This window comes from Typha latifolia, chromosome 12 (assembly GCF_019914945.1).
Source record: "Typha latifolia isolate L0001 chromosome 12, TyphaL0001v2, whole genome shotgun sequence".
NCBI lineage: Eukaryota > Viridiplantae > Streptophyta > Magnoliopsida > Poales > Typhaceae > Typha > Typha latifolia.
The window spans coordinates 5,015,987-5,037,965 of NC_133097.1; the positions used below are offsets into that span (position 1 = coordinate 5,015,987).

General features: G+C 34.9%; 1 protein-coding gene across 1 annotated transcript; it reads right to left on the reverse strand.

Moving 5' to 3' along the window:
• Positions 1-1,669: 1,669 nt before the first annotated feature.
• LOC140798481 (U11/U12 small nuclear ribonucleoprotein 25 kDa protein) lies at positions 1,670-21,534 on the reverse strand. Its single transcript, XM_073152323.1, has 5 exons — positions 21,336-21,534; positions 19,911-20,187; positions 15,065-15,170; positions 10,434-10,533; positions 1,670-2,028 (listed from the first exon to the last, which is right to left on the reverse strand). Exons 2-5 carry the CDS (start codon positions 20,125-20,127, stop codon positions 1,933-1,935), a joined length of 519 nt encoding a protein of 172 aa, XP_073008424.1. The 5' UTR covers positions 20,128-20,187; positions 21,336-21,534; the 3' UTR covers positions 1,670-1,932.
• Positions 21,535-21,979: the final 445 nt, after the last annotated feature.

Below are 21,979 nucleotides of genomic sequence, written 5' to 3' on the forward strand. Positions count from 1 at the left end.
ACATATGAAATGCAGACTTGATTGAGAGTACAACAAAAAGTTACTACATCAGGATAGGTAGCTTTTGGCTTTGAACCTTCCATAGTGAAATATTATCAGATTTATTTGCTAACCAGTGAACATGATGTCTTGAACTATTTAACTTTTATATAAACCAAGACAAAAATACCCATACAACTTCTTTTCAATACAATCATTTTTGTATGTTGTGCCCATTTTGGCTCTGGACCTGCCTGATAATTCTTTGAGTGCTCTAGAGATTTAGCCTAACTATAAAAATGTATCTATGGAATCCACAAATATATCTATAGAATCCACAAATATATCCATAGAATTCATAAATATATATGGAATCCAAAGATAAATTTTTACATAAACTAAAGATGATAAAAATAGTTTTGTATTTCAAAAAGAAAAAGAAAAGGGGGGATAGCATTTCTCTTCTGCATGTCTATGGAGTCCGACTTGGGCGGAATGGGGGACCCAGGCAGGACCCTAGCTTTATTGCGAGCCAAAACACCAAGAAAGAAGAAAAATGGAAATACAGGTGCCAAAGAAGAATGAGAAGAAGCCAAAAAAAAAAAACAAAGAAGAATGAGAAGAAGCTCAAAAAAAAACCTGGGGAAGAAAGCGTCGAAAGCGGGAAGGGAAGGTTTCCCCTCCCCGAACCCCTCCCCTTCCGATTTTTTCAGAACAAGTCCGAGTCAAATAGCAATGATTCACTTCGCTTCTCCAGTCGCGAGAAGGCGAGGTGGCGCCCGTCTAGGCCCAAGACCAACCAACAACACAAATAAAGACCGTACCATTTGGGTACTTAAATATTTACGGAAGCTATAATTATATCTATGGAATTTACAAATATTATCTTAGTGTGTCTCTATGGTTATGCATTTTACTATCAAATTGTAGGTCATAGTGGTTCTCTTCAGGGGTGTTATAGTCATTCTACTGAAAAATTGGGTAAAACTGTCATGGTTTATGGTGCAAATTGCCCCCAAAGATAATCTAGTTTATTTAATAATTAGAGAGAAACGGAACAAAATTATTATAAATATTTATATTTGTTTTGGAATTCTATCGGATCCCTGTTTCAAGAATTTTTATTGCAATATAGGAAGGGAGGAAATACTGTTTAACTTTTTCTCGTCATTGGCTTTACCTTTAGCAGTACTAACAAAAATAATGCTCTTCTTCGGTGGAGATGAACAATGGATAATGTGTGAGAGGACTACAATGGAAGTTATTTAGAAGCGATGTGGAAAAGGAGGAGGAAAAAGAAGTAAACCATTTTATGTACTTATTCTAGTACTTATTGCCCCTTTAGAAAAAGACAGCCATCATTAAATATAAAGCAACTCTCTCTTCACTCTCAGAGGTAAGGCAACGATACTTTGTGAGATGAGAAAGGTTTTTGGATACTTTTACAAAGGAAAAGAAAAAAATTGTGTGAACTTAGTAGAAGTAAGAGAATTTATATGCCATCACCTGGGATTTTATGTTCTCTTCTCATAAGAAAAGGTAAGATGAATCTATATGTTAAAGACTTCTGTTTGGTTGCTATAAAATAGAGAAAGAAAGTATTCATTTTTTAGAGCTTTTCTACTTTTAATCTTTGGTTGCAAAATATAAATTAAAAAACTGACTTACTTATCTACTAAAAACCATTTCATTTTCTCTTTTTGACTTCTTTTCTTAAAAGTTGGTTGGCAACCTTACAAAATTCTGATCTTAAACGACATTTACAAAGAGTCCAGAAAATGAATATTTGGCTTAATGCCTTCGATTGTATGTGCTGCAGCAGCTGATTACATACTAATGTCTTTGATTGCACTTCTGGCTTAAGACAGAAGCAAGTTAGGAGAACAAACATGAAGCATAGCCCTTCTATTACTTGACCATTGAAGCAAGCACGCGAGATATTGAAGAGGATGTTTACCATCGTTTGCTAAGACCATGAAAGAAGCGATGCTTCTTTCTCCTAGAGTGCTTCTGGTATACTCTTGACAAGATGTGTGGCAAAAAATAAACCTGCATCCACAAAGGATAGGAGTCAGACAAGACTTTGAGATCTATCATCCTGGTCAGATAATAAAAGCATAGTTGCTATTTATTCTGCATAAATACAAGAATAATAGATTTCAGCTGAAGTTTACTTTATAAGAAAATGTGGCAATGCAAATTTCTAAAAGACAGAAAGAAATACGAAATACTAAAGGATACATAAATGAAGTTGGTTTTAAGTTTTTAACAGAAATGACACTAGCTTATATTAGTAATTCTTCCAGTAGTTATTTCTTATAGTTCCAATGATACACTTTGATTTATCAAGCTTAAGTATCAGGTTTTGATAGATCTTTTTATCCTTTCTACATCTTCCTGTCTGCATCTTACGGAGAACATGGTACTTAGTGGGCTGGAACATGCTTAGCAAATCCTTTATTATGTTAGGAGTACTAAGAGAATAGTCTCGAGCTATATTTCTACGGTCTTTACTTTAGAAATAAGATCAATTCTAGAATTGGTATCCTCATTGTTATTCTTAAAATAAGGTTTTTATTTCAAGAATAATTATTCATCTGTTCACTTGTATTCTAGAATAAAGACATAATAATTGTTTTTAATGTGATATAAAGTAAAGAAAAGATAAGTAAAATGTGTTTTATTTTTTATAAAATTACTATAAATATATTTTGATTTGATATAAAGTAGATTGATACAATAGATATCAAGAGTAAATTAGTAACTGAGTTAATATTTGTATGTGGTATAAGATATAATTTTGACGAATAGTATTTGTATTCTAGAATAATATTATTATAATATTTAGCTGTTATTCTAGAATAAGAAAAAAAAAATTCTTAAACTACTTTTCGGCAACAAGTTTTGGAGACAAGTTGAAAATGCATATTTTAATATAATGAGAAATATGAGTACTATTAAAGACTATTTCAAACAAAGTTTATTTTAGACCATGGAATTTTGACCTCTCTTTGTTTCCCTTTTAAGCATAGGATACAATTCAGCTCTTAGATAGTTTTTTTCTTGCTGAGGGATTGCATTAGGGAGTGGTTTAAATTCACGAAAGTAGGATTCTCTGGCTGAGGTGTTCGAACACCCCTTCCAGGCATTCAGATGGCCCCAATCTAGCATTTAGGCTATCTCAGGGCAACGCATTCGAATTCCACTACCAGGCATTCAGACGCCCTTGCCAAGCAAACGAATGCCCCGACCCGAGAGCCAGTCAAGGGTTTGGACGTTTAAATACTCGGAGAGGCCATTTGAATTCCCACAACGAGTTTATTTCGTATTAGATTTCTTTAGGGTCTTTAGGACATGTGGCTAGCCTATAAATATGTGTATAGGCATCCTCCATCTCTCTTAGTCTCTCAAACTCTCTTTCTCACTTAATACTCTAGACTCTTTCTTAGTTCCCCTTTATCTAATTGTTCCCCTCAATCCTCAAGGTCAGCCTACTCACAAACTCCATTAACTTACTTTTGCAATTTGCCTTAAAAACTACTAAATAACCATTATCCAGTGTTATCATCTATCAAATCACATTCTTTGCCTAAACCACTATCACCGGCGCTTTGTTCTTCTCATCAATTTAGCTTACTCGCACGCCCTATTGTGCCACTTACTCACACACCCAGCTCGCTCGTGCCCGGCCCGGTTTGGACTAGGCTAAGCTCGGCCTGGACCCGATTTGGGCCTGGCCCGGCCTAAGCCCAAACTACCAACGGGCGACACGGGCCAACCCTTTGCCAGCCCGTTAGGCCCGCTCGTTCGGCCCGCTTGCCCGTTTAGCCCGCCTGTTCGGCCCGCTGCTACAGTGAAAAATAATGAGAAATTTTGTACACTGTACCATTTTATAATTTTTTTAGCCTATCTCTCCCATCACAATTCAGCCCAAGTACAAGTATTGTTTAAATTTTTTAGCTCACCTCCCATCACATATCAGCCCATGTACTATTTAATTTTTTTTAATATACTTTTTTTTAAACAGAGAATAACAAAAATATTTAAAAAATATATGTAACGGTAAATTAGCAAAATATGACCTCCACTTTTTTTACCAATTTACCCTTTTAACAGAAATAAACAACTATTTTATAGGGGTATTTTGGTAATTTTAACTTTACTCATGCTTATAAATAGATGATAAATTTTCTAAATTCATCACACATTCTCAAATTTTCTAATCTCTCAAGCTCTTTTCAAATTAAAGATTTCAAGTTTTTTAGTATTCAAAGTAGCAAATTCTCTCCAATATGGATTCCTTTGATAATCATATAGAATCACAATTAGAGGGCAGAGATTCAATTAATCCTACACTCGCATCTCAACCTCAACCTGAACTAGAAACTCTAACTTCGGCTTCATCATCAGGCAGTTCTAAAAGATTAAAGTCCGTAGTTTAGAAGTATTTCAAAAGAATTGAAACGAAAGATGGCCAAGGTAATGTTATAGATTGTAGAGCTAAATATTTTTAATGTAATCATGATTTTTCTGCATTAACTAAAAATAACACTACTCACCTAATAAGGCATATTAAAGACAAGCATAAAAAATGTCAACTTGATATTGGTCAAATGTTGCTTAATTAAGATGCTTACGAAAATATTTCTAAATTTTCAATGAAATTATGAAAATGCTCGTAAAGAAATAGTTAAATATATTATTCGTAGAAATAAACCTTTTGCTATGGGTGATGATCCGGAACTTGAAGGTTGTTTACAAAGAGGTTTTAATCCGACTTTTAAAAGAATTTTTCGTCATACAATTAGAAGAGATGTTTTAAAATATTTTGCTGAAGAAAAAGAAAAATTAATTTTAGATTTTGAAAAATTAAAATCTAGAATTTCTTTTACTAGTAATATTTTGACTTCATGCCAACGTTGGTCTTTTATGTGTATAACCGCACATTTTATTGATGATAATTGAAAAATACAAAAACAAATAATTTCTTTTTAAAAGCTTGATGAGAGTCATACTGGTGAATATCTTTCTCGTACTATTATTTAAGAGTTAACAAGTTATAATATCCAAAATAAGATTTTTTCTCTCACTCTTGATAATGCATCTAATAATGATTCCATAATTTCTAATCTTCGATGTTTTCTTCAATTATTACATAATAGATGCATATGTCATATTATAAATTTAATTATACAAAGTGGTCTAAAAGAAATAACTGAGCTAATTTATAAAATTAGAGAAATTATACATCATATCATTTTTAATGATAAAAGAGCTAGAACATTTGCAAATATGTATAAATGGTGTGGATTAAAAGCTAAAAAACTTCAATAAGATCTACAACATAGATAGAACTCTACTTATGAAATGTTAGAATTAGTACTTGAATATCTATAATTTCTTATGTTTCTTTAGATATTAATAATGAACTAGAATGTCCTACTGATTTAGAATGGGAAAATACAAAAAAAATAAAATATTTTTAAAAATATTTTTTGATGCTACTAATATGTTATCAAGCTCTTATTCTCCTACAATTATAATTGTTGGCATGCAACTTGTTAATATTGTTCAACTTTTTATTGCTTTTAAAAATGATCGGACTTTACATAATGTTTTACAAAAAATGGAAACTAAATATGCTAAATATTTTGAACCTTTTCTTTTACTTATTGGTTTTGGCATTTTATTAGAACCTCAACTTAAAGAGACCGGCCTTTTCGATATTTTCAATGGTTTATATGAAGATAAACAAGATGACTATGTTTCTCGTGCAATAACTATTAAAAGTTATTTTGAAAGGCTTTTTAATGATTATTCTATTATATATGATTCTTCTTCGTCTACACCTTCATCTTCTGTTATTTCTCCTGAATGTGTAGTACTAAGAAGTATTGCTTGCCCGACTTAAAATGAGGAAAACTTCATCAACGTCGAGGGGAATCACTGAGCTTTAAGCATATTACAATCATTTTGTAAGTGAGGATGAAATAGATACATACTTTAGTATGGTGGACGGCAAATGAGATGAGATTTTCAATTGTTGCTACCATGGCTCGTGATATATTGACCGTTCCTATGTCTACTGTACCTTTAGAATCTACTTTCAGTACAAGTGGGCGATTGATTGATCAATATAGATCATATTTGGAAAAAGAAGCAATTGAAGCACTGATGTGCCTACAAAATTGGTATGTTGTCGAATCTATATCGCAAATGGACGACCATTTTGCAATAAAAAATATAGAATTTGAGTTTTTAGATCTCAATGACTAATGTAATTTTATTTTATTTTTTACAATTAATGGATGGATTATGCAAATGATAGATATGTGGTTAGGTGCCAACCTAGTTGGGATGTGCTCATTCTATAGTGATGCAAAAAAACTCCTCCTAATTTTAGTGTAACTATTTGTTTAATTATAAAAATATTTCTATTTACTCATTTGTTTAACTATTTATTTTTTAAATCTGCTCATTTATTTTTATTTATTTTAATTCTAATTTTTCATTTACTTTATTTACAACGCGTTCTCTGTATGTGCGAACGCCTGTTTTTGCGTTCGAATAGCCTGAATGCATTCTCTGTATGTGTGAACTCCTGAGAGCGCGTTCGAACGCGGTGCGAACATGGTGTGAACACGGTGTGAACGCAGTCGGCCAACTGGCTGTGTAAATTTGGGTGAATAATAATAATGGTAAAATATAGGGTGTTTTTTATAAAACTCTTAAAAAATCCCTCCAAGTGGCCGACAGCCCAAGTAAAAAAAATGGCCAAGTGGGCAGTGGCCAACTGGCAATAGCTGGCCACCACCCACAATGGCACAACTCCACAAGTGACAAGACCACAACTCTCCAATCTCCATGACTCCATCTGCCCAAGCTACCTTGGATGGTTGGACACTTGTCAGCGAACCGCCGCCGCTCGGCGCGCTCAACCGTAGCGAAGAACTCCTCGATCTCGGCCTCAGGCGGCGCCATCCCGGCGGTCGATTCCAGATCGGCCCATTTGTCCCTTAGAGCACTCGTCGGTGTCGTCTCTTCCAGTCGATATACCACAATGGCGGCTCTTCCAGCAGCACCTCGCAGGAGGCATTGCTCGAGCAGCGCGAGATCCGGCCGTGATCTACGGTGAAGCGTCGCCGACCGCCAAAATTCTGCTCCATTCTCGTCGTCCATGGCTTCATCAGGACACTACGACTCCGGAGTTGGAGATAGGAGATCTGGAGCTCTGCCGCTACCCCCGCCTTTCGGCCACGAGATCTCGCCCCCTCCACCGCCGCCAAAGCCAGCGTCCTGGCTCTTGTTCGATATCTCACGAGTCGCTGAAAATCTTAATCGGTAGAGCCCGACCCGGCCAGCCCGATATCTCACAAGCCGATGAGTGATAACGGGCTAGACTATTTTAGCCCGGCCCAGCCCGAGTGATTGGTGGGTCTGGCCGTGGACAAATACTTAAGCCCGGTTAGGCCCGGCCCGCCCGATGATCACGTCTAACACTAGTTGATCACTCATAAACTCTAAATTTAATGTTGAGACGATTCCGACCCTAACACGGTTCTTATCAGCATAGCTAGAAATTTGGCTTAAACATGCTTTGATAAATCTATGTTTTTCCTATTGAAGCTTTTTATTTCAAGGGCATAAGACTATTTCTCATCACTTTAATTTTCTAAATTCTGGGGCTAGGAATTGATTGACATTACATTTGTTAAATACTCTAAACTTAGTACTTCAAAGAAAGAAAATATGGAAAAAAACAAATGTAACGTTATGCCATAGGTACCCTTCTTAGGTACTCTAAACTTCCGAGGGAGCTAAGTCACATTTGACCTCCTAGATGGGTTCATCTCCTAGTGAGAAGTCTGTAGACACCTTTGGTTAGTGCCTTCGTGGCCAAGATAGAGAAATTGTGCACCACCATGGCTGTTGGCCATGGATGGTGTGCTTCTCGTCGTCGATCACCTTGGCCAAAATCCTTCCACCTCGTGTAGGTTACTCAGGTCATGTGGGATTTTATCGCGGGTCTCGCCCTCAAGCTAGCATTGGTAGAGATCGTGGCCTTTCCTTGATTCCTATCATCTTCGAGTTCTTTGATTTTTTTTTTTTTTTTTTTTTTGCATTGTAGAACATTTTGATGTCAGTGGTTTGGATTGCTAGCAGTAGAGACACTCAATAACCACCTCCCCTGACTTGCTCTACTTTTTTCCCCTCCATTGCTTGCCTCTCCTTCGAAGGAGAAGAAAGCGGTATAGGTTGGGCAAAATCCATGTGTTTGTGTGGGTTGGGTTTAAGGCCCAATCCACATTCCCTTCTTTTCGGGTTTGTGTTACGAGCTGGCCTATAGCTCAGTCTTGATCTTATAGGCTGCGGGTTAGTTGTAGCCTAGCCTAGCCCATTAATTTTAATTCTAGAAATTTTGTTTATTGTTAAATTAAGATCATATAACTCAAAATCGGTTGATCCGAATTGGGATTGGTCATAGTTGATCCCGATCCAGACCCAAATCTCAGTAGTATTGGCTAAAACTAAATTTTTTAATATTCAGGTCAAATCTAAAATGTATCTAACTTAGAAGACATTAATAATTGATGTTCTTCAACTTTTTTTCCCAAATTTTTAATTTTTACCCTCTATCTCTTAAATACACTCTCCTCTCACCCCTTATACTTCACCGAGCTCAATCCGCGATTTTCCTGGTGATCCTCTTCAGTTATTCCACACTTTGGTGAACTCGGGTGATTTTTATTCTTTTCTTATTTCTCTATTTCCTCTTTCCCACCCACTTTTTAATTCTTCTTTTCTTACTGCTATAGAACAACAGTGAAAAGATTTTTCTTTTTCACTATTGTTCTGCAGTAGTAATTTACAAATATAAAAATTTGTCAAATTCAATTCAAAATTCATTATACTTTTGAGTGAGTTTTTTCTTTAGTTTTTAGGTTTCATATGTAATTATTATTTTCTTATTTTTCTATTAATGTTTTATAATTTTTTCGAATTTAATTAGTATTTTTAAAAATATTTAAAATTTATGTAGTTAAAAATAGTCTAATTCGATACAATCGATACAGCTGATACGTATTGTTTTTTTTTAACATCCAATTTTTGGAACCTTAATTTTATTGATAAAAGTGATTATTTTTACTTAGATTATTGATTTGAGTTATTCTGCGTAGACCATAGGTAAGTGGATTCATTCATGTTTTCCTCGTCTTGCATTTCATAGTTAACATATATATGCCATCATATTATCTTTGCTCAATTAGTGAGCTAAAATTGTTAGCTCATAAAGCTTTTTTTCACATTTTTTTGTTGATGATCCGAATGGCAAATGTACGTGGTGCACTGGAACATTTTGCCTCCACTTAAAAGTTTAATTTTCCCTTTGGTAGCATTAGTTGTTTTAGTATTATTTTGGAAGACATTGATTGCCTAGTATTAGACTTCTATCTTACCCTTGGAAGTTTTTATTATTAATCGACTTTGAGTCCTTTCATTTATAGACTTTGAAAAGTAAACATTGACTTCATGTCTCTCAAGTTTTATTAGAGTATATGGTCGGTCATGATTCCAAATTTGGGTAATGATAGTGCCATTTGGTTTGACATAAGGCATGCATTTTTCATCCAAGAGATCGAAAGTTCAAGCCTCAGAAAGAGTCTCGAAATAAGATGGTAAGGCTACGCACATCTCCTCTCACAGGACCCTAACTTGTATATTGAAATGCCCTGTTTATTCAATAGAGTTTAGGCCTCATATTTGCAATTTAATATTGATTTTATTGTATACTTGGCACATTATTTCAACTGATCAGTTTTATTTAATGTCCTACCAGCACTAAGAACTATATAGTTTCACCAGATTCATGCATCAGTTGATGCATAATAAATGTATCAGCCAATATAGTGCACTAGCTGATGCAGACAACCAACCGCATCACTAGCAAATACAGCCTTTATCTTTTCAATTTACTAATTCACAAGCCTCATGTGGAATTGCTACTACATAAACTACAAGAATTGAAATCAACAGGAATATGTGACCTTGAGACACCCGCTGATAACTATTTATAGTGGTTTTCTGGGAAAATTGCTAGGCAATATCTCTAGTTGTTAGGAAGCTCATAAAAACAGATAATAGATAAGAATTATACAAAAGATGAGCTTTTATAATAAGAAGTTTTAGACAACTCAAACATATAAAGGGGAAACATTTTTCTCTTCATTTTTACCAAGTATATATTTGTCCAAAGGACCTCGGCAAGTATTGTAACCTTTTAGTTGTCACATGATTGCATAAAATTTGCTAAAAACATATTCAATGTGAAGTACATCATGAAAATTTTGGCAAATGTAGAAGCTTCTCTTGCTTAATAGTTCTTATCCAAAGAACATTTTTGACGAATTAAAAGGCAGAAACTAATTTCCACTTAACCATAGAACACGAGTTACCTTGGAGTTATTACGAATCCCATGAACTGAAAGTGCAGAATCATCATCAATCAACTTTTCGTTATGGTGAGCCAGGCAATAGTTAGCCCAAACATGCCTCCTGCAAAGAGTTTGATTTGCAATGTGATGATTATATAATGAAATGAGAGAAGTATCACTTATTATTTCAGCCATATACCTAAAAAAACAATAACAGAATAACAATTACATAATATACATAATGTACTTGCTGTTCTGAAACAGCTCCATACTCTAGGTGAGAACTTATTTCCACGTATTATAGCATGGCGGTGGCATCTTTTGACTTTTTCCAGGAAGACGAAGCTAATATCATTATTCCATTGAATGGAAGAAAAGAATAAAAATGAGAAAATAGAAACATGAAGCCTTCCCTCTAAAGGACTAATTAGCCATTAATACTAAAACTGTAACACCCGTGTATAAAAAAATAAAAAAAATTAGCGCTAACTGCTAGCGCACGCGCTAGGCGCGTGTGCTGACTGTTTCTCCTTCTCCTCCACCTCTCGCAGGTTATGGGAGAGAGTACGCCGGAGTGGAGCTAACTCCACTCCGCTCTCCTCTCCTCCTCATCCCTATTTAAATCTCTTTCCCCTCGAGCTTTTCTACTTTTCGCAACATCTCTCTCTCGCTCTTCCACCGCTTTCTCTCTTCTCCTTCGAGCCGCCGAAGCCTTCGTCGCGGACAGCGGGTTACCGGAGCGCCGACAGCCAACCAAAATCCCCTCAACTCAATTTACGGGTTAGCCTCTATCTCCCATTTAGTTTAATTTGAATTTTGCCTAGTAAATCATAATTAATTATGAGTATATTCATTACTTCCTTCGCCGGAGAAATTCGCCGACCGGCAACTTCGAGTCGACTATCCACCAGTCCAAGAGGTTTTCCTGTTTCAGCCCCTTGCCATGGGTACTCAATTTGGGTACCCACGGGGCGTGAGGGAGGCGATGCCATGTCGCCTCCCACCGTCGGGTTAATTGGACTCAGGCGGCCACCACCGCCGGTGGTGGCCTCGCTCGTCAGCCTCGATTGACTCACCTCTTCACATGAAAGAGGTGGGTACTCGAGATGAGGGCATTGAGCCCATCTTTTACTGCACTGGGGAGCTCCATGGCCGCCGGCCATGGAGTTCCTCAACTCTCACCAACGGCCACATTGGTCGATGGTTCAAGCTCACCTGCAACCCAAGTCGACCTCGTCGACTTGGGGAGCCAATGGTGCTAGGCTGCCGACGACGGGGATCACCGGCGGCAGCACCACTTCTCTTTTTTTTTTCTTCTCCTCTGTTTTCTTCTCTAGGAAGGAAACGATGAGAAGGGGTGGGAGTTGGCCCAACCCCCACCGCATCCTCATCTAGGCTGTGGGGTGGGCCGTAGCCCATGCCCACAAACCTTTTCTAAGGCCTCGGTGGACTGGGCTCCACCACCTTAGACTCTTGTGGGCGCAGCCCACCTCCTCACCTCATTGGACTAGGCTCTTAAGCCCAGTCCACCACCTTAGACTCTTGTGGGCTGCGGTAGGCCCACCTCCTCACCTCATTGGACTGGGCTCGGGAGCCCAGTCCACCACCTTAGAGTCTTGTGGGCTGCGATAGGCCCGCACCGCAGCCCACCTTCTCACCTTGCTGGACTGGGCCCTTGAGTCCAGTCCAACACCCCTTAGAACTTGGTGGGCTGCGATAGGCAGCCCACCTCCTCACCCTGATGGATTGGGCTCTTAAGCCCAGTCCACCACCTCTAGTCTAGTGGGTTGTAGGTAGAACAGCAGCCCACTTTCTCACCTAAGCAATGCTGGGCCTTAAGCCCAATCCACCACCTCTAGTCTAGTGGGTTGTAGGTGGGACAGCAGCCCACTTTCTCACCTAAGCAATGCTGGGCCTTAAGCCCAGCCCAACTTTTGGACCATAGACTAATTATTATTAGTCTTTTATTTTCTTAACTTTTGTTAGCTACATTTATTGCATTTATTTTATGCTCTCAACCATGTTATTAATAAAATTAGGATCAATACATAATTAAAATAGGTATTTGAATTTATTAATCTTTTCAATTATCTTTGACACTTGCAAATGTGAATGACTCTAATTTTACCATAAATGACCATTTTTAAATTAATACAAAATAATATATTCGGACCTAGAGAATCAAACTTAATTTATACAAGGTAGTTAGTCCTATAAGTTCATCACTCTTATGTTTATTTTATCTATAAATTATTAGACCCATTACTTTGCGGGGAGAATCTCAAAATTCAGGAGGGACCGACTGATTATGAGAGACGGATTCCAGAGATATTCCAAGCAAGTAGAATCCTATATTAGCCTACGAATAATGTATACTTATGTCATTTCGTACCTGCATTAATTACATGCCATTTCTTACTTGCAATAATTATATGTTATTTCTTATTTGTATTAATTACATGTCAATTCTTACCCGCATTATTTACTACTTATTGCACATGTATGATAGGCTCCATGCATTGTTTATAGTACATTGTACATTGATGATCATGAAATAATAAATAATAGAAGTCATGGCACCACGTGCATGTATCATTGTTAGACAAGTCCCAACTAAGTAGTGCCCCCCTCACTCACTCAACCTGAAGTTAAGGGTAGAGTGTATTATATAGTATTATATTAGCGGTCTACACCTAAGGTCGTTAGCTGGTAGAGCATTCAGGTGATTACACTACCCTAGTTGGAGACTAGTCTAGTATGATATTAGTAAGGATGATTACACTACCCTCACTCACTCTATCGAGCTGTGTGCTCTTAACCGTCGTATGCGATGATTCTGCTCTGTGCGATGATTCAGCTACAAGTAATAAATTTGTTGTGTGCAATGATTTATTAGAGCGATGTTGATGGACCTTCGACTGGGGTCCTTAGTCTGATGGCCACAGACAACCGGTCATATGCAGCGTCGCCAGGCATGTATGGACGATAATACCGCTAGATGACTAGTCCCCCTCGATGCTATGTTGCTTTGTGAGACATGTCATTAGTGACTCGATTTTTGTGACGATATTTATGTAATTAAGCTATGATGATGAAAGTTATACTGTACACATTCCGTTGATATGTTTATGGATTTGCATTCCTATTTATCATGTAATATAATATTCATAGATTACCATTGGGTTATACTTGCTGGGCCCCGTGCTCACCGCCATTTTGGTAGAAATATTTCAGAGTTAATTATGGAGGACACGGACATCGAGGAGTAGCAGATTCATTTCCCTATTTAGCATTGTTTATTCTATTATTTCTAGTTGGACTTAGCCCCTGTGAGAGTTTTTATGTTTAAAATTTGTGTATGGACTTATATTCCTAGAGACTTGTTGAGGCCATTAATAATTATAACTTTGGATTATTTGTTGGATTATTGTGGTATTTCTAAACTTATCCAGATACTTTATGAGAATATTTCACTAACAGGTCACGTGAGAATCACGTGGGACTCTCCATGTGAGGAACACGTGATTTTTGGAAATGAGTGTTTCAAAAACCAACTTGAAGATACCAATGACTGAAGCCCTTCCTTGTAGCTTAAAGAATTATCAGCTATTAGAAAACATAAATGCAGGAGTTCCCAATGTATGTATTCTTTTAATTTTTAATCATGGAAAACAGTACTTTCTATTCTTTTTAGTAGGCCACCAAATTGATGTCAACATGGAACTGTGTCCACCATCTTGCAGTTTACAGTTCATAAGGTACTCATGTTAATAAAACCTTTTATAATAGGAAAAAAAAAAGTTCTGTCTTAGAGGTACTTCACTGAAAGTTTGGCATTTAAGAAAGCTGCATTACCAGTACAGAATGTGGCAGGGCTACCTACCACACTAAGTAATGATCTCTTTAAGAAAAATATATATTTAATTTCAATGAACATTCACACTAGTTACTATTGTTTAAGAGACACACAAAGACAAGTTCACAAAATGGGTAGTGCAGAGTATTTAGAAGAAGGATAAATGATAAATCTATGGCACAAAACAGATGCTTCCGCATGACTCAGGCATGGCCTTTTCATTCATCCTTCAAATAGCAAATCAAACTATTCTAGAAAAGCATTCATTTTGTAATTGTCCCAGGGATTTTATCCATTGACAATCACAAACACTGTTCCAATACATATTACGTTTTTGCAAAGAAAAAAGGAAGAAATTTAGAAGAACTAAATATATTTCACCACTTATACTTTGGGTGAAAATTACTTTTATCTCCCCAACTTTATTGTATATCACTATGCCTTTCTGTACTTTTAACTAAATTGCAAATACAAACGTCATTAATAGAGCTTAGAAAATGACTTAAATAACTCTACTTTTGTTAAATAAATATGTACTCGAACAAAAAGTTCAAGGTAGCTTATTGATACAAAATAAAAGTTTAGGGTATAAAAGTGATTTTTGTTAAAAAAAAAGAGAGGCACGAACAACGTTAACTCTGGATAGAAACCTAACAGTTTTAACTTAATTAAAAGTGCATGGAGGCATAATGATACAAAACAAAATTCATAGATATAAAGTGATTTTCATCAAAAGTACTTGGTAAAACATAGTAGTACACACTATAAAAGATATGAAATGGTAGAGTTGCAGTACCATGAAATGTGGCGATGACCCATTTGTGCTTGCTCAATCTCATTTATTCTCTTCCTAACAGCTAATTTCAAATCCTTAACTGTAGCAGAGTTCAGTACTGCAACATCTTCAGCAAACAAGAAGATAAAGGTAAATTAAATGAAGCAAATCCTGTCCACTACTCAAGATCCAAATTGGCAAGCTAGCGTTATGAGATTGGATAATTATGAAGATAACATGATGAATAAATTCTTCTACTTTAACAACGATAATATACACACTATTTCCATCAAGGATGATCTAAAAATTTAAATTACAAGAAAAGAAGAGGTAATAAAACTGAATTTTTTCTGTCAGCATCTACTGCTGACATGTAATGTGTATTAATTTATGGTTACAGCTATAACCTTAAGATCAGAGCATGATTATTATAACCATGTGATTATAAGACTAATTACAATTTTCTTATTGGATATGCTTTTACATATCCTAGACCGTTGGCACCAAGGATTTAAGTGCCAAGGCATGAGGGCATGTTTTATAATCCTGCTGGAATGGTGGCAAGTTTGGAGACCGACCTCAGTTTCAAAGTTAGGGAATCAATGAAATATGGTGAAGCCCATGGAAGTTGGTTAAGGTAATTAAAGGAGGTCTGGTGCCACCGACTCCCTTTCCACCTCTCTTTGTCTTTATGAGCCCAAAATAGATTTAGTGATCCATCTAGTTGTTTACGACCAAAAATGAGCTCATGCTTGATGTGGTTTGATTTGTACCTGCTGCCTTTAAATGCTTCAAACCTCCAAAGCAGAAAAGAATGCCAAAATCTAGCTTTGAGAACATGCAGCAATATAGGGTAGTTGACAGTCACCATGATTTGAGAACACACAGCTATAAGGTTTTCTCTGTGTTTTAGGGCACAACTCCCTATTTGTGTCTACACATTGTGAGCACAGAACATTTAGAAGTCACTTACTATACACTGGGAAATGATATCCACAGCATGGCATTTTTACACTTAGAGAAACAAACGTCTTGCTTATATTAGCTAGAAAGTAAGAAGCTAACATGTTTCTCACAATGTCAAGGATTCTTATAAAGTCCTATAGAAAACTCCTCTATGCAACTCCGTATGGCATTTAATAACTCCGTGCTTTCTAACCTACAATTATAGAGTATTGGGCACTTAATCTATGATACGATTCGGATCTGATCGGATCAAATCACAGGAACATTGAGCTCGATGAATTTAGTCTATTTATCTTTTAATTAATTCATGATGTAAGCCCTTAAAATAAGTCTAGTTATGTCATGTAAGCTTTTAAGACAAATCTAGTTATGTCATGTAAGCCCTTAAGGCAAGTATAGTTAAGTCATGTAAGCCATTAAGGCAAATCCAATTAAGTCATATAAGCTTTTAAAATAAGTCCTAGTTTGAGCCATATAAGGCTTTAAAACTAGTCTGAGTAAGACTCATTGTATCTGACCTCTATATATAAAGGGGCTGAGCTTCTTTGTTTAGGCATCCAAACATCCAATGAAGAATTAAGAATCATATTTTAACCTTAGATTATCTTAGGAGTAAGACTAAGATAATCTAGGAGTAGAAGTAAATTAATTAAAGTCGTTTATTTTCCTAGGAGTAAATCTAACTTAAAATCATAATTCTACCTCCAACCCATAGCCACCATCACCTTCACGACCCACCCTACCTTACGGGTTCAACACCGTCCTTGGTAGTTCACCACCCTTCGGCGACTACCACAACGTTGAATAATAACCAATCTCTCTAATTTTGACCTTCCTCTACTGTTTTTATTTTATTTTTTCACATTCGACCTCAAAATCACGTGAAACCAAAGCCATTAGATCCGTGACCTCCGAGGCTTCCCTCTATTAAAATATCATAATTTTCTTATATCCAAATATGGTTTGTAACAATCTAGTGTATCTAAATTATTTTATCTTACTATTGAAATACATGAGTATGCAATTATGACACAAGTACATGATATTTGTTGATTGACTCTGCCTTACAATTCAACAGGACTGCTAGCTTCATTTTGTCCCCTAACTCCTTCCCTTTCTGTCGACAAAGTATATGTATTAGTAGTTGTTTAGTACATATCTGCAGAGACTCTGTCTTGTCTCATATTACAAGGCTATCATCTAAATGTCCTTGCACTTGAAATTTTGCCATTTTATACGATATAATATAGCTCGTGTTGGGAAGGAAAGACCAAAAATAAGGAGAGAGGAAAAAATATTAAGAAAAACTATGATACCTCTTGATTTGCTGGAACACATTGCAGTAATTAAAAAGGAAAGAGGAGAGGTACCCATAGAGCCAACCTAAAGAGTTATAACTAAGGCTCGGTTGATATTGTTATAAATACAAGTGCTTACTGCTGCTGGTTGGTGGCCAGAAAGAACCTATAAGCCAAATAAGATATCCTTCGTAGAAAATGATTCCTTAGTCTCAAAATCTATGACTCAATTATATCCGCATCAACACTTTGCACAAAGTACATCTTAAAAGTACACATCTAGGTCGACTTACAAATTCTAAATGGTTAACTAGCCTAAATACAATTTTCAGTCATCAAGGAGTAATTTACCATTTGGAACTTATCATGGAAACCTCTAGCTCCCGTTCATTTCAGGAATAATAAAAATCCTTATTCCATAATATAACTTCTTATTCCAGAATAACAGCTAAACATCACAATAGTCATACTCCAGAATATAAACACTATTTATCAAAATTACATCTTATACCACACACTAACCAAATTACCAATTTACCCTTGATTTGACTACAACCTCTTTAAACATCTTATCATAATTCATTACTCCTCTCTTCTCTCTCTTAAACATCTTATCAACATTCTATCATAATTTATCACTCCTCTCTACTCTTTTTTTTTTTTATCATATATTTTTATTATTTTATACTAAATAAATAAAATTTAATTTAAACAGCATAAATGTCAATAATTTAATATTTCATAAAAATAAACACATTTTAAAAAGTATTACTATTATTAAATATTATTTTTGTAAATATAAATATTATAAAATTCTTAATAATTTAGTATTTAATTGATATAATAATAATTTTATATATTATCTTATTATTAAAGTAATTTTTATATGTACTAATAACATTTATAATACAATATTAATAAACTAATATTTTATCAAATTAAATATTAACTCATAGATAAAATAATATATTTACTATTTAAACAATGTATTAATCTGATTAAATAATAAAAAAAAATAGAAATTTAGGAAAATTTATATAATATTATTAATAATCTCATGTTTTAAGCTAAAATAAAACATATGAAAGTATAAATATTTTAATATTATTAATAATCTCATTTTGTAAAGATTATTAAAAAATATATGTTCCATGTAAAATAAAATTTTAATATATTTTACTATTAAATATAATAATATTTAAAATATAACATATTATTTTCAACTAGAAAATATGTAGGTTAAATATAATAAAAGACTAATATAAATAAACTAATAATGCATTACATACTTACTAGCACACAATACATAGGTATGCTCCCACCAGAGTAATGGGTGCTAGTAGATAGGTAAAGCATGGTAATGATTGATATTGCTTACCAAAATATAATGTATTACATACGTACCAGCACATAATGCATAGATACGCTTCCACAATAGTAATGGGCGTTAGTAGATAGATAAAGTATGCTAATGATTGATATTGTTTGCCAAAATATAATGCATTACATATATACTAGCACATAATGCATAGGTATACTCCCACCATAGTAATAGGCGTTAGTAGATAAGTAAAGCATAATAATGATTGATATTGTTTGCCAAAAAATATGTATTACATTCGTACTAGCACACAATGCATAGGTATACTCCTAACATAGTAATGTGTGCTAGTAGATAAGTAAAGTATAGTAATAAATAATATTGTTTGTCAAAAGATAATGCATTACATACATACTGTCACACAATGCATATATATGCTCCCACTATAGTAATACGCGCTGGTAGGTGCGTAAAGCATGATAATGCAATATTTCATGTATGCATTGCATATTTATAATATTATAAGCTTCTCTCTCTCTCTATCCCATCAATTTATTTTAAATCAAATCTAAGGGTATTATAGTAATTTTTTCCATCATTTTATTCACTTTATATCACATCAAAAATAATTATTATACCCTTATTCCATAATACAGGTAATCATAGGAATAGCTATTCCTAGAATACAACCATTATTTTAGGAATAACAAATCAAGTTTTGTTATTCCTATTCCTATTTATCCTAGATGAGAGCAAGGCCCCAAGGAATAATGAGTCGACTACATAAAAATTTTGGTTATTCTAAGAGAATCAGAGGTACTAACATAACTAGGACCGGCAATAAGCTACTAGGCTCACAAGTACTCCATCCCGGCTTGTTTCTGGCTGACTTGAGATCAGTCATTTGTTAAATGAGCCAAGCTTGAGCTGGCCATGGCTCCCTCAAGCTTGGTTCGAATTAGCTTGTTTATGTAAACGTATATGTACTGAATATATAAAGACATGATATAAAATGTCATAATGTTAACAAGTAATCTTATAGCATAGTTGGCAAGGTGCCTCCTTTACTCATGCAGGACCTTGGTCTGAAACCCTGTAGCAATGAATAACAGAAGTTTCAAATTTTGATGTGCATCTCTTTAGTCCCACATCAGGAAGTATAAAATAAGTTAACATACTTTACTGAAGAAACTATATTAAAAGATTAACTGTTTTAATCATATTTGGAATTGCAATGGTGATATCATTGTAATCGACGAACATCAAGCTGAATAGAACATACCAAATGAGGTGTTGTCCAACTTAACAACAGATATTTTCATTGCACTTCCTAGCTCCAAGTTGATCAGAGTGTCAACATCTGCAAGCGAGGGCTTCTTGGGAACATCTGACAGTATTGGATCGTCGAGGAGGACAGAAAGCATGGACTGCAACCTAGCCTTCTTGGCAGTGCTAGTGTTGTAATTAGCAATTTCCTCACTTTTGGAGCTTGATTCCATCTCAGTAGTGAATGATTGCTTCTTCTGGTTAGTAATTCATTAGATAACATTCACTGGGAGCTGCACATAAGAGAAAGTCTTACTAGTAAATAACATATTGAGAAGAAACTTACTGATAGTGATTTGAAGATCATAACAATGTTATATAGCTAATCTCCCCATTGAGATCATTACATTAATGATAATGTCAACCAAATCAGCAATCAATACATGATAGATACACTTCATACCTTATGACATGGAATCACATTTAAATGCAAAATGACATATATTAAGAAGGCAATGCTGAAGTCTGTTGGATTTAGAGACAGAAGGATCTAAACGGAGACTTGTGAGTTATGAATTGATCTCGGCAGACATGTAATACTACTTCAACGACTACGTAGTAGAGTTGAACTACTCCCAGATAGGACTAAGAGGAGAAGAAGTCCATGTACAAATTTAGGGAAAACGTACGCATTTGGCACTCTGTATATATGTATATATAAACATACAGCAAAGAATTTAAAGCTGGATGACCCCTTGCACATATGAGGATATGATTCTCCAGTGTATTTTTAAATGGAAGAATAGAAATGCAAAAAAATTGGGAATCATCAGGAAATAGCGAAGGACCATTCAGATTTATCTTGTACATTTCCAAAGAAGCTACCGATGAGTTTAAGTACAAATTATCCATTTTCATGCATATATTGTCAGGAATTTCTAGAATAATGTTGTCTGACTCTGATAAAAAAAAATCATAAGCTATCTCAGTAAAAGTCTCGACAGCATATGCAATCTAGCATTTTTAATACATAAAAAATAAAGAATTATATATGATATATAATATACTCTATAGTACATATAATTCTTTTTATTAGTCATAAACTAATTTATGTATAAACGTAGTAAACAAATAACATTCTCACAACAATAAGTAATTAACTAATTACTAAATAATAATTGCTAATTAGCAATCTAGCATAGCTGAGAGAGAAATATGGAAAATTTTCACTTAAGGGTACTGAAACCAAAGGTCTAAACGGAACGACAGTGATTAGTGCATGAACACATTATTTCTTAATTCGTAGTTCTTACAGTACAAAGCTATTTCAGATAACTTGGAGTCGAAATTAATAGTTAATAGCTCTTGTCAGATACGACGAAGGAATGAAACCAGAATGTGAGAGAGGGAGAGTGGCTGTCCACTGGAGGAGAGAGAGTACCGTCGTCCGAGCCGCCGCCGCCCGTCGCGACGCTCGAGAGGAAGCAGAAGAGGAAGAGGAAGACGAGTTGAGTTGAATGAGGAAGATGGCTCGAGTTGGAAGAGGAAGGGTTAGGGCTCAGGCATTTTGGGTGGGAACTTTTCTCTTCTTTTTTCTTTTTAAGGGAATTCTACGTAATTGCAACATAAAACTTTCAAAATATCATAATCGTTGCATTCTTCAAAATATCATAGATGCCACCCGAAAATAACTGTGTTTTTTTTTTTCAAAATATTATTTCATTAGTAAATCTAATTAATCATGATTGAAACCAACAAAAAAAATATACCCTTGCATAATTGTTTAAAACGGTCTCAAATTTATCTAATATTTTACCTAATATCATAGTACAATAATAAAAAATATTTTATGCGAGACAAAAATCATTGGTACTATAATTTAAACTTTAAAAAAATGGTGTTTTAGTTATCTATAGGTGTTTGTTAACTTTAATAATAGTTTGTTATGAATATTTTATTAAAAACTAACTATAATGATAATTTTGAAAGAGTAAAAGATTTTAGTAGTAATTATGATATTTTAGAAAATATAACGACAATTATGATAGTTTGAAGGGTAAGTTTCAAGTTACCCTAAGTAATTTT